This window comes from Heteronotia binoei, chromosome 3 (assembly GCF_032191835.1).
Source record: "Heteronotia binoei isolate CCM8104 ecotype False Entrance Well chromosome 3, APGP_CSIRO_Hbin_v1, whole genome shotgun sequence".
Classification (NCBI taxonomy): domain Eukaryota; kingdom Metazoa; phylum Chordata; class Lepidosauria; order Squamata; family Gekkonidae; genus Heteronotia; species Heteronotia binoei.
This window is the reverse complement of record NC_083225.1, coordinates 48,826,583-48,839,970: the sequence shown is the minus strand read 5'-3', so window position 1 is coordinate 48,839,970 and position 13,388 is coordinate 48,826,583. Positions and strand designations below refer to the sequence as shown.

The 13,388-nt window shown below is 43.1% G+C and overlaps 1 protein-coding gene across 2 annotated transcripts in view; it reads left to right on the top strand.

Annotated features, from left to right (window-relative positions):
- The window catches only part of RASA3 (RAS p21 protein activator 3), a 212,352-nt gene that overhangs the window by 168,999 nt on the left and 29,965 nt on the right, over positions 1–13,388 (top strand). For both annotated transcript variants that reach the window (XM_060233749.1, XM_060233750.1), the window contains exons 11-14: positions 442–590; positions 3,199–3,313; positions 5,420–5,494; positions 8,578–8,701. In XM_060233749.1, coding sequence (XP_060089732.1) covers positions 442–590; positions 3,199–3,313; positions 5,420–5,494; positions 8,578–8,701 — 463 coding nt within the window. The remainder of the gene's footprint in view (positions 1–441; positions 591–3,198; positions 3,314–5,419; positions 5,495–8,577; positions 8,702–13,388) is intronic.

The window sequence follows — 13,388 nt, the reverse complement described above, 5'->3', positions numbered from 1 at the left end:
TTCTACAGGAAGGACAGGCTAAAAATCAAACAAAATTAAAAAAAATTTCACCTTTCTGTCAGCAGAACTAATTAATAATAGAGGCTTTCTCTGCATAAGTATAACACAGAACAGAGTAAGGGTACCACATTGTCTTTTTTGTACATCTCCTAGATTGGACAGTTAAATCAATACCAAGGAAAGCAGAAATAGAACAACTGTAGCCAGTTCTTTCCCATTCAAAAAAACTGCTGGAATATTTACTGTACAATATGAATGAATACACAGTGTGTTATATTTGTTTTCTTCTTAGTGCCCTCTTGTGATTAAAAGTGATCACCTAGATGCCCATCAGGTATCTTTCCAGCTGGGCACTGCAACTAATATTAGCAGTCCTGCACAAATTAATGAGAAATAAGTTAACTACTTGGTTATCCAGCTTTGTTTCTTTCCAATATTTAGCCTGTTTCAGCATCTGCTGCCCATGCGTTGGGTGAAGTTTGCAGGGAAAAACAGGAGGCAGCCATACCTCTGGTGCGGCTCTTCTTACACTATGGCAAAATTGTGCCTTTCATAAGTGCAATTGCAAATGCAGAAGTAAGAAGAACTCAGTAAGTACAATGGTACATATATTTTGAAGTTTGTCAGCTCATGTAGCAAGCAGTACTTTTAGAAGTGCCACTACAGGGAAAATAAAAATTGGGTTTTGGTTACCAGCATTCTTTTGCTTAAGGGGTTCCATAGCAGAATATTTGCCCTATAGGAAGTTAGTGGCTAATCATGATTCACCAGCCTGAGGTCTAGAAGGGTAGAAATCTGAGAGAGTCAATGTGGTATGCAGGCAAGATGGGGATTGCATAAGTGTGATAATTGCAGCTTTCAGTTGAAGTGGAACACATGGCTTGAAGAGAGAAAATGAAGAATATCATTGCCCTTTAGAAGCCTTGAAAACCAAGGTTTGTAAAGGGTTTTGCTCAGTGCAAGCTGTTGCTGAAACCATTATTTTATTTCATTATTAAAACTGTTATTTTATTTAATGATTAACACATTTATATCCCACTTTTCCCCTTGTCTCAGTAACTTTCTCAGTGGAATAAAATCAATTAGCCTGAAGTGAAATTTGTGGAATTTCCTTGCAGTCGCATGTGTTGAGTCTCAAGATAGCCCTTATTTTTTGTTTGGCATTCCTCCAATCATGGTGATTGATTGATAGTTTATTGGCCCTCTTCCCTGGTTCTGGTGTTGCTCATATATGTGATATTATTACATTATTTTTGCTCTGTTAAATGTTGTCTTTAATTGTTCAAATGTTTTAATGTGTGCCGCTTTGGGGACCCTAGCTGGGTAGAAAGGCAGCATGAAAACATTAAAAATAAAATGTTTTAAGAGCTCCCGGTTTCATGATTTTTGAAACATTTATTTCTTATTGCATAGATGCAATTGGAAGCACTAACAAGAATGAACATAAGCAAGATGATCTTTTGACAAAAAAGATTTATCTTTTTATCTAGAATGTCACTAGGGTTGCCAGCTCTGAGCTGAGAAATTCCTGAAGATTTTGGAGTGGTGCCTGAGGAGAGTGGGGGTTTGGGGAGAGGAGGAACCTTTTGGGGTACAGTGCCCTTCAAAGCAGCCATTTTCTTCAGGAGAACTGATCTTTGTAGGCTGGAGATCAGTTATATTTCTGCAACTGATCTCTGTAGTCTGGAGATCAGCTATAATTCCAGGACATCTCCAGGTACTACCTGGAGGTTAACAGCGCTAAATGACACAGTCTTAACATCAGGGCAGGACTTCCAGAGTGTCCTCTAATTCATGGTTTATCTAAAATTTGGAACCCTATTGCATGCCTTCCTGTAATTTCTGCTAGTATGACATTCTGCATCCTGTTCCCTATTTGCCCATGCATCATTCCTTCCTTTTTTCCTCTACCAGTTCCTGCCTCCAGATTAGGAATCTAGTTAAAAATAACAAATACAACTTTCCTGGAAGATTTACTCAGAAGTGTTCTTGTTTCTCTTCCCCTGTAGTCTCTTGAGGGCCCCCTCCCCACTACTCTTGAGGGCTTGGGGAACCATCAGGAACACAGCCTGATATTAAAGCCAAAAGGGACGTGTGGAGAAATCCACCACCATTGTTCTTGCCCAACTTCTTGTTCCTTTCATAGAAGAACTCATGTGAGGGAAAGCGTGCTGCTTTCTACCAGTTCCTCTTGGATAGCAGCCTCTTCAACTGAATCCCAATCCATGCCACCTTCCTCCAGGGCAGCTTTTCCAGGAGGCACAAAGAGCTACAGAGGGAGGAGAAAAGGGAGAAGGATCTGTTCTGTTCAGTTAATGGATCCAACTCATACACTTGTAAATGAAACCTGCCTTTACACTTGTAAATGAAACCAGCCAGTTTGGTGTAGTGGTTAAGTGTGTGGACTCTTATCTGGAAGAACCGAGTTTGATTCCCCACTCCTCCACTTGCACCTGCTGGAATGGCCTTGGGTCAGCCATAGCTCTGGCACAGGTTGTCTTTGAAAGGGCAGCTGCTGTGAGAGCCCTCTCCAGCCCCACCCACCTCACAGGGTGTCTGTTGTGGGGGAGGAAGGTAAAGGAGATTGTGAGCCACTCTGAGACTCTTCGGAGTGGAGGGTGGGATATAAATCCAATATCTTATTCTTCTTCTTCTAATTTAAAAGCCAACAGTTGAGCTTTCTAGGAACAGTTTGTTATAAGGAGAACTGATTAAAACTAGAAAGATTGTCCTAAAAAAGGAATGGGGATAGCTTGTTTCAACGATTAATAATAACTACAATGAGGCCTTTTGTTTCCTCATCAACTTTGCTGCTAGCCTAAATTTTAAAATGCCCTGTTTCATTGCCCCTCTGTGCGAAAGAGAATTATTGCAAGGAGATATTCTCTGATATCAACGCATCTAGTTCATCTTTGACTGCCATCCCTCTTAATTTAGTAGCTCTTTGGCCTGAGGTATCAACCATGGAACAGTCTGTGGGTACCATCTGTGTTTTATGTCAACTGAAGTGAATGATTGCTTGCGATACAATCTAAAAAAAAAAGAAGGGTACCTGCAACTGGCACCTCTTAGGTTTTGGCCAGAGAAGGTACTATGGGTGTGCCCATCTGCTCCATGTACTGCTTTTTTAATTTCATCATATTGATAGTATTAATGATTTAGAAGGCTTAAATGATGGGGAAATTGTTTTGCTTCCAGAGATCCAAACACCATTTTCAGAGGAAACTCATTAACTTCCAAATGCATTGATGAAACCATGAAATTGGCAGGGATGCACTACCTTCAGGTTACTCTAAAGTCAATTATTGATGAGGTATGAAGATCCGTAGACACATTTATAAACCTGAAATCCTTTTAAAAGCAAAGAGTGAAATTTCTTGTTGTTTTAAGGCTGTTGGACCTGTGGGCTGATGCACAAAGTGAGGTGGGAGGTTACTTATCCTGCAAATCAATCAAATGCCAAAGACTTTTAATGCCAAAGATTTAATACAAAATTAAATGTTTTAAGTTGCACACAGAGCTATGTCTTGTATTACAAAAACAAGCATTTTCATTTCAGGAAAGCATTTAAAGACATGCAAACGCCTGAAAGAAACAACCAGCAATATTAAATACGTGGATTATTTTTAGATGGTTGTACTTCTTCTTGCTTAAAATGTGGTAACATTTCATTATCTCTGTGGTGCAGTTAGTCGATCCCTTTTGCCATTGTCACAAATAAGCGGACCACACATTTCCTTGAATTGACGTGGCGCTTTCCTAACTCCGCGGTTCATGACATAGCTCACCAAGAATCTATACTTCTTTTGTGTAAAAATAGTTCTGCAATGATATTCTTTTGTTCTTTTATGAAACAAAAGCTGTGATATAAAAAGGTTTCCTTAAATGTTCACCTGGTTAGGGGGCTTAAAGCAAAATCAATAACAGGAGAAATGTCTAAAAATATTCATTGAAGACGTGTGCTAGTGTAATTTTTTTTTTTTTTGCTGTCAAGTCACAGCTGACTTATGGCGACTCTATAGGTACGAGATTTTCAGAAGTGGTTTGCCATTTCCTGCCTCTGCGTTGTGACCCTGGTATTCCTCAGTAGTCACCCATCCAAATATTAACCAGGGCTGACCCTGCATAGCTTCTGAGGTCTGATGAGATCAGTCTAGCCTGGGCTGTTTGGGTCAGGATAGTGTAATGTTGGGTCCCACTAAAGCAGGGATGGGGAACCTTTTTCCTGCCAAGGGCCATATGGATATTTATAACATCATTCGTGGGCCATAAAAAATTATCAACTTATAAAAACAGTGCTCCTCCAAGGGAGAACGATTCAGGCTGGCAAAATCAATACAAATAATTGTTTTTCTATTTGAAGTCATGTAGGGAGAGCCTAATCTGGCGCACACACACACCCAGCCCACTGTCTTAGGCAAATGCATAGGTCCAGGGTTTTTTGGTAGAAAAAGCCCAGCCGGAACTCAGTAGCATATTAGACCACATCCCCTAATATTAGCATATTAGGTCACACACTCATTAGCATATTAGGCCACACCATCTGGGATAATCAAGTGCAAACTGAACTGTGACAGTAACTTTTCCAGGCCCCGCAACAATTCTGGCCAGCCAGCCAGGCCCCAGGGAGGCTGCCGCACAGTACATCTGGGCCCTGTGATCCCTGCCTGGCCCTGGGGAGGCTGTTGCACAGTACGGCTGGGCCCCATGATCCTCGCTGGCCAGCCAGGCCCCAGGGAGGCTGCCACATGTCTTGGTTTGGTCCAGCAATTCCCAAGGGCCACACCAAGTGACCACGAGGGCCGCATACAGTCCTCGGGACAGAGGTTCCCCACCCTTGCACTAAAGCCTGATTTGCAAATTGGGAACCTGCCTTGGAGAAGTGCACAGACAAGGAAGAGGAGGAGCAGTTCATGCACATCTTCTCTCCAGCATGAATTTCCTCCCTCCTTTCCCGTGTCTGTTGTAACCATGGTTTAGTGGTATATCTATAAGGGATGCTAACCACGTTTAATGCTGATTAGACTTACCGTCTTAACCTGCATTTGAAACAAGGGTTCGTATTGTGTTTGCAAAACTCTAGTTAAGAGGTTGGTAACAAAGCAGTTGCATTATGAAACAGCAGTTAAAATGAGAAGAGAAGGGAGGGGGGATTTGCACAGGCGAGGGAAGGAAGGAGAGGGAGGAAACAGATGTTCCCAAAGCTTGTTCCCAATTTGAAAATCATGCTTTGTAGGGAGCCAGTATTCTGTCTTCACTGGAGCTAAGAAAACTCAATGAGATCTTGCCAAAAGTGAACAAAACTTGTTCAGTTTAACACAAAGAGCTGATCCCAGATTATTTGCATAAGAAATTAAATCCAAGCTATATAGAACAAGTCACACCTAAAGCTTGGAATGGGTTTGTTTATTTATTTTAGATCTGCCAAGTACATAAACCATGTGAAATTGATCCTGTGAAGTTGAAAGATGCTGAAAACTTGGAAACTAACAGGGTAGGTAGGAAGTCTTCTAGCTACCTGTTATAGTTACCATTGTTTGACATTAATGTAGCTGTACTGTATGCTGTATGCAATAACGGGCAATGCTTTTTACAACTGGAGCAAGCAGTGCTGGATGCTGTTTTTCCATGTCTTTGCAACACTGAACTGTTACCTATAACATGCCATTCATACCAGTCTTTTATATGTAGCCTGGGTAGATATTGCAAGTTGATGCAGGTTACACATTGACAGATTCCTCCATGAAAGAAATTAACATGTAGATTGAAGTGTCCAACAATTGTACTTGGTATTTTGCAATATATACATGCTTATAAACCATGATTTGCTGTGGCTTCCCAACACATAAAGAGTTGGCAAAAAATAAATATGTTCACCCCTGTGCATAAACGATAGCTGCACATAGTATTATGCAATTGGGTGTCTCCTACATGAGAGTGTTTTAGGAATTTGGGGATGTGTGAAGCTGTCTTAGCATGGATGTGTGTTTGCATATGCTTGTATTCAGCAATGGCTTGCAATAAATATCCAGAAGACCTGCACCATGTCCAAGACACATAGCATATCTGAGGGGGAGAGGATTTGGGTTGAAGATAATAGAGAAATGGGGGCACAGTAAGGAGAGATTAACCAGCAGTTTGGTGTTGCAAAGGCAAAGCTGTGATCATTCAGAAGATGCCTTGCTGGAAAAACGAGTTATCCTGCACCTGTATAAAACTTCCTAGCTGTTCACTCCTAGAATACTGTTGGAATCAGGAACCTGAGTAAATATTGGAACAGCTGCCAACCCCGTAGTAAATCTTAATCATTTTGTTTTATTGTTAAGCATGGCAAGTCCTGCAGAAGTCTATTTTAAATTCAGCAAGGAGGAAAAATTTATTGAACATCTTTTTAATTAATGTAACTCTATCAAAGTATTGGCCAGATTTTCAAAAGAATAATTATCACATGGCTCCATGTAGAAACTTGCATTTAAAGTAATATTTTTAAAAAACAATAACAACAACAAAGAATTCAGTTTTACTACTTCCTTATGGCCAGGGTCCAAACAGCTATGTTAGCTACCCCCAAATCTTGTGACATCCAGTAAGATTTCATTAAAAGTTTATGTCGTTGAACAGCAGATTCCTCCCCCCCATCTCACTAACCAAGAACGAGCACTTCAAAAATATTGTTTTAGTTCCACATCTGAAAGTTAGAAAGGACATGATTATAATTTTAATTGAATATCATGAGTATTATCATTCCAGACAGTAGTGCTGGGGAAAATTTCAGTTTCAGTAAATTAACAGAAGAATACTCTTAGTTCAGTGAAAACAATCATGCCCATTCTGAACTTACAAATTAAAACAATAATTCTTGAAATGGCTCCTTGTAGCAGAGGCACCAAGAGCAGAGGAGGAGGGAGAGCCAGGACACAAGCTCCGGCCCTTAGCTGATCCGACAGTACATTAGACCAGGGGTGTCAAACTCATTTGTTATGAGGACAGCATCTGATATAAGTGAGACCTTGTTGGGCTGGGCCATGTGTGTCATAAAATGTAATGCCAGGTAGCAGAGATATAAACTTTATAAAGGACACAGACAAAGACAAAGATTTTTTTTGAAAATTAAAATAAAACATGTTTATTAAAGTATTAGCACTCTTGCAATATTGTGATCAGTATCAAAGAAAGCTCTCCCTCCCCCCCTTCCTCCCTAAGAGAGGAGCCTCAGTCAATAGAGAAAATAGAGGCTTTGCTTTGTAGCTCCTGTGTGATTGAGAAATCCTGACAAAGCAAGCTGTGACACAGAGAGAAGCAAGAGAGAGGGAGAATGAAGCTGATTTGCTTGCGGGCCTGATAGGAAGAAGAAGAATTGAAGATTTATACCCCGCCCTTCTCTCTGAATCAGAGACTCAGAGCGGCTTACAATCTCCTATATCTTCTCCTCCCACAACAGACACCCTGTGAGGTGGGTGGGGCTGAGAGGGCTCTCACAGCAGCTGCCCTTTCAAGGACAACCTCTGCCAGAGCTATGGCTAACCCAAGGCCATTCCAGCAGGTGCAAGTGGAGGAGTGGGGAATCAAACCTGGTTATCCCAGATAAGAGTCCACACACTTAACCACTACACCAAATTGGCTCTCCAGGGACCTGATCCAGCCCATGGGCTGCACATTTGACACCCCTGCATTACACCTTTAAACTCTGGGGAACAGGTCTGTCATCATTGAAAATAATGTCCCTTTTAGGTTTAAACTCCCCTGTAAACTTTAAAATCCACTGTGGCCTCCAAAGGCCAGCTCTGCTGCCCATTGAATGTGATTGGTGACACAAACCTGGTGATGCCAAGTTTACTAACCGTCGATGCTGATGAATGGTAGCCCTCCAGAGGGCAGGTCAACTGCAGTGACTTTTTATGTTTAAGCAGAGCTATTTTTGTAGGAAAAGCCCAGCAGACAGCAGTAACTCATTTGCATATTAGGCCACACCCCCTGACATCACCATTGTTTCACACGGGGCTTTTTTTGAGAAAAAGCCCAGCAGGAACTCATTTGCATAACAAGCCACACCCCCTGATACCAAGCCAGCCAGAATTGCACTCATGTGCATTCCTGCTCAAAAAAAGCCCTGTGTCAGCTTGCTTGCTTAATTGCTTGCTTGCCTTCCCTCTCCCTTGACACTCCTACCGCCTGGGGAGTCAGCTGGTTGGTGGTGCATCAGCTCTATAAGGGACCATTAGTTTCAATGAGTGGTAGGTATGGCCTCCGAACTTCAAAGGCTAGGTCTGCCTCTCATTATTTAGTGCTCTCCCCAGCTGGTCCACAGCACATTGTTAAAAGCATCATTGTACAGCATTCATGAGTCTTTGGAACTTCATTCATTATATTTTTAATAGTTTTAGTGATAACTCTGATGCTTATGGCTTCAAAATACCCCAGCCAAAAATAGACAAAAAGCCACTAAAATATGATCCAGCAACCTGGTCCAAATACTGCTGATTAATGTATAGAACCATGAAATACTAGTTTTTGCTTTAAACACATGGCGTTGCTTCAGCATAAATGTTTTAACTATATATTTTTTGTTCCCCTAAGGAAAATCTTAGGCAATATGTAGACCGGATTTTCACTGTCATTACAAAATCTGGGGTCAGTTGTCCTACAGTGATGTGTGATATCTTTTTTTCACTGAGGGAGTCGGCTGCAAAACGTTTCCAAGGTATGTTATTATGTGGAGTTGAAATCTAGAAACTGTCTGTCTATATAATGCCTTGCAATTGTAGAAGCTAAAATACTTCATTGTGTTTTCCTGCTGTACTTGTGTCTCTGCGTATTATCTATATTCTATTTCTGATCTGCCTTGCATTGTGCAGATACCACTTTGAGGCATTTGCCAAGCTTTGGCATCCTTGAAGCCTGTTTTGTTTGAAAACTCAGCATTCATAAAATTGGAGAAAAATAACATCAAGGCCCAAATGGGCATCTATGTTGAATCAACAAGGCCATTTTTAAAATACGAAAAATGACTGATGAATCACACCAATGGTCTGCATACCATTTCACACAGCAGCCAACCAATTGCCCCAGAAGCCCAAACAAACAGAACATGGAGCTTGAGCCTTCCCCTGCTGCTGCCTCCTAGCACCAGACAGAGTTTTGCTGCCTCTGTAGATAGAGACTCTCTTCAGTAACCATGGCTAGTAACCATCGATGGACCTCTCCTCCATGCAGGGGTGGAATTCTAGCAGGAGCTCCTTTGCATATTAGGTCACACACCTCTGATGTAGCCAATCCTCCAAGAATTTACAAATAAGAGCCTTGTAAGCTCTTGGAGGATTAGCTACACCAGGGGTATATGGTGTAATCTGCAAAGGAGCTCCTGCTAGAATTCCACCCCTGCCTCCATCAATCTGTCTAACCCCCTTTTACAGTGCTCTATGTACATGGCCATCATTACTTACCTCCACTGGCAGTGAATTCCAAAGTTTTAATTACTTGCTGAGTAAAAAAGTACTGCATTTTGCCTATTTCCCAACAATTATATCACGTGTCCCATGTTCTAGTATCAGCTCTTTCCACACCATGCATAATTTTATAAACCTCTGTCATATCTTCCCTTAGTCATCTTTTTTTCCTAGACTGAAACAGCCTGGTCTCTCCAGACTTTCCTCATAGGAGAGGTGCTGTAACCTTCTAACTATCTTGGTTGCCTTCCTTTGTACATTTTCCAGCTCTGCAGTGTACTTTTTGAAGTACAGTGACCAGGATTTTAAACAGTTTTCAAAATGATGCTGCACTATGGCTTTGTACCAAAACATTACAATATTTTCAATCCTCTATTTAGCATGGAGGTTGCCTTTTTTGTTGCTGCTGCACACTGAGTCAATGTTTTCATCAAGCTTTCCACTATAACCCCAAGATCTCTTTCAGTCTAAGTCAGACCCCGTCAACATATTTAAAAATTTAGCATTATTTGTTCCAATATGCCAAAGCACTTTCCAATTACCCATGTTGAACTTCATTTGCCATGTTGTTGCCTACACACTGAATTTGGAGAGATCCTCCCACTGCTCTTTGCAATCTGCCTTGGTTTTCACCATCCTGAACAACTGGGTATCATCTGCAAATCTGATGACTACACTGCTCACCCCCTTTTCCAAATCATTTGTGAACAAATTTAATAGCACTTGTCCCAATACAATCCTTGTGGAACCCCACTGCTTACTTCCCTTCATTGCGAGAGCTGCCATTTATTCCTCCTGCAATTTAACCAACTTTTAAACCCCATAGGAGGACTCTTATCCCATGACTGCTAAACTTATTCAGAAATCTTTGGATATGATGTCTACCAGATCACCTTTATGCCCATGCTTGATAACCTGCTCAGTGAACTCCAAAAAACAGATAAGGCAGAACTTCGCTTTGCGTAAGCCATGCTGATTTTTCCTCAGCAGATATTCTTCCTTCCAACACCTCTGTGACCACAGACTTTGGAATTCATGAGTGTAATCTTAGAAGGGAAGGGCTGGAGGTAGGTCAGAGGCACTAGCATGTATATTTTAATTTGGAAGGATGGGGTTAACGTTGTAGTCCATGAATTATATCCAGTGATCCATCAGGAAGGCATACATGGCCTCAAATGTTCCCAGCTTTCCCTTCCCCCCAGCAGCCCCTCCCCTAAGAAGCTTAACGAGAGCCACATGGCAATGCAGGTCACTGGACTGCAGTGAAGAGGAAGAAGAGGCAAAAATTGCACCTTCTGCCTCCTCATCAGCTGAGCTGCAACAGAAAGAAGGGTGAGATTTTTCACTGTTTCCCTTCCTCACTACATCCCAGCAACCTGCATGGCTGTTTTTCCCTGAGGGCTCTATGGCCATGGAAACAAACTTTTCCAGGGTCAGAAGGAACTAGTGGAAGGAAGTTGAAGATTTGTGGTCCCTATGCAGGTAGATTGCTGGATCCAACCCCATGTACTACATTCAGCCCACGTTTATACCTTTGTGATCTTCGTGGTCTCTGTGCATCACACCATTGGGATTAGGCGCCAGCGCCGATCTCGATCGGTAAACTTGAAAGCTGTGGATTTCCATGCCCATGCCTCAGTGCGCATGCCCAGAAGCCCCACTGCACATGCCCACCGAGGCGGGAGCGGACATCCTGCCAGTTCTCTTCTGACCACCACTTAGATCAGTCAATCACTCTTCGCTCCGGTTGGTGATCTTTCACTTTTGCTAGTTTTTCCTCTACATCTTCGTTTATTTCGTCTAGAAAGGTAAATTATATATATTTGTTTTCCTTTCCGGGAACGTCTCCACTTCCCGCGGGAGAGCGGGGAGGAAAGAACTGTTTCCTGCCCTCCCCCCCCCCCCCTTCATTCGTATGGAAAGACGCTGGGGATTTTTTAAAAGGTGTACCAAGTGTGGGAGTAAAATCGCCCCACCAGACAGCCACGCACTGTGCCTACTTTGCCTTGGAGAACTTCACAGGACTGACTCGTGCATGCACTGTGCTAAATTCTCCAAGCAGACCACGAAGAACAGAGCAGCCCGCCTTGCAGCAGCCCTGATGGAACAGGCACTGTCCCCACGAAGAATATCTTTGTCAGCGTCGACAGGGCACGCTCGAGCCGACCAACCAATCCCGACTACTGGATCGGCAGCTTCAAAAACGGTCAATACTGATCATTCCCCTTCCAACGCCAATTGCCCTCGTAAAAGGGCGAGCTTGACTCCCAGGTCAGAGTCCTCTACATCTGCTAAGAAGCCCATAGAGAATAAGGGGTCTCACTCAGAGAAGAAGAAAACGGAAAAGCTGAAACACAGGAGCAAAACCGTTTCTCTCCGGCATCATCATTGGATCCAACGGCACCGATCATCCCCCCCATTGAAACTCTTTGCTTCACCGGGGCGTCGGCTAAGCCCTCTGATGCTCACCTCGATGTCCACACAGCTCGTAATGTCTTCAGATTCCGATTGTGACATCGATCTTACGCAGCGCTCCAGCATCGAAGGTAGTCCCTCCAATCCATCACAAACAGCAACTAAAACACCTCGACCTTGAAGCCCTTCACCTCGAGGTCGATCGAAGGAATCGCAGAAGGATCAATCTCTGCTGAGCCAATCTCTGAGATATAGAGCCAGGGACAACTCTCCATCTCGCCTTCAGCCACCACCAATCCCATGGGATCGTCAATGGCTGTACTTATACGGGGCATACCCAATGCACTCGGCTTTTCCTTGGCTTCCTCCATGCCCAATGGACTGGGACCAATATTCAGAAGCCTCCTGTCAATCCCGAACCTCCTACAGACCATCAAGGCGGGGTCCATCTGCCTTGCTTTCCAGACCACCCGACACGAACTCGAATTGACAGAATGGAGATTCTGTGCACCGAAGACCTATTGAACAGGTTTCCAAGAATACATCACCAGAACCTGTGTCGGTACTGACGCCGCATCATTCTGACTCTGCTGAGGGCTCCCCGAGTTCAGAGGAAAGGTCGATACCATAGGATCCAGAAACATTTTCCTCACCAGAAGAACCTTCTTCCTCTCAGAAAGTGGCTGAGGAGCAACCTATTTCCCCTTCAGAGGATTTGAACTCTTATGGAGACCTGGTCAAACGTATGGCACAATCACTATCACTACCTACGGTTCAACCACAACCCATCATTACAGACACCATCTTTGACATTGTGCAAATAGACACCTCTACAGCAATAGCTCTGCCTCTGACAACTGTTATGCTCCACACTGCTAAAACCTCTTGGGAAAAGCCTGCTTCGACTCCTGTCTCCTCCCGCAGATTGGATCACATGTACCACATTCAAGAATCTAGTGCAGACTTTCTCTTCTCCCACCTCAAACCCAACTCTGTGGTGGTTTCTTCATCATCAAAAGCGAGAAAGACGCACTCTTTTCTTGCCCCCCTGACAAGGAGGGGGAAAAAATGGATAACTTGGGACGACGATTCTATTCTGCTGGGACTCTGGGCATCAAAATTGCCAACTATTCAGCCTGCATGGGTCGTTACCAATATGCCGTTTGGGAGCAACTATCCAGCTTATTACCAGCTCTCCCAGACCAGAATAGATCTGCAATCAAGAAGATCCAAAGGGAAGACCCTAGCCAAACAACCCTAGCCAAACAACAACTGAACTCATCCAAGCATTCTGGCGACATATGTGCTAAGACCTTAACTACAGCCATTATCCTGAGACAACACTCTTGGCTTCGATCTACAGCTCTCCAATCTGACACACAGGCCTACGTGAAAGACTTACCTTTCGATGGCAATAGCCTCTTCAGCTCTAATACCAATTCCGTTCTGCAAGAAATGGATAAAAGTATTAGAACCTCCAGAAACCTAGGAGTCCCTTCTTCATCACATCCCCAGAACAAACGCCCA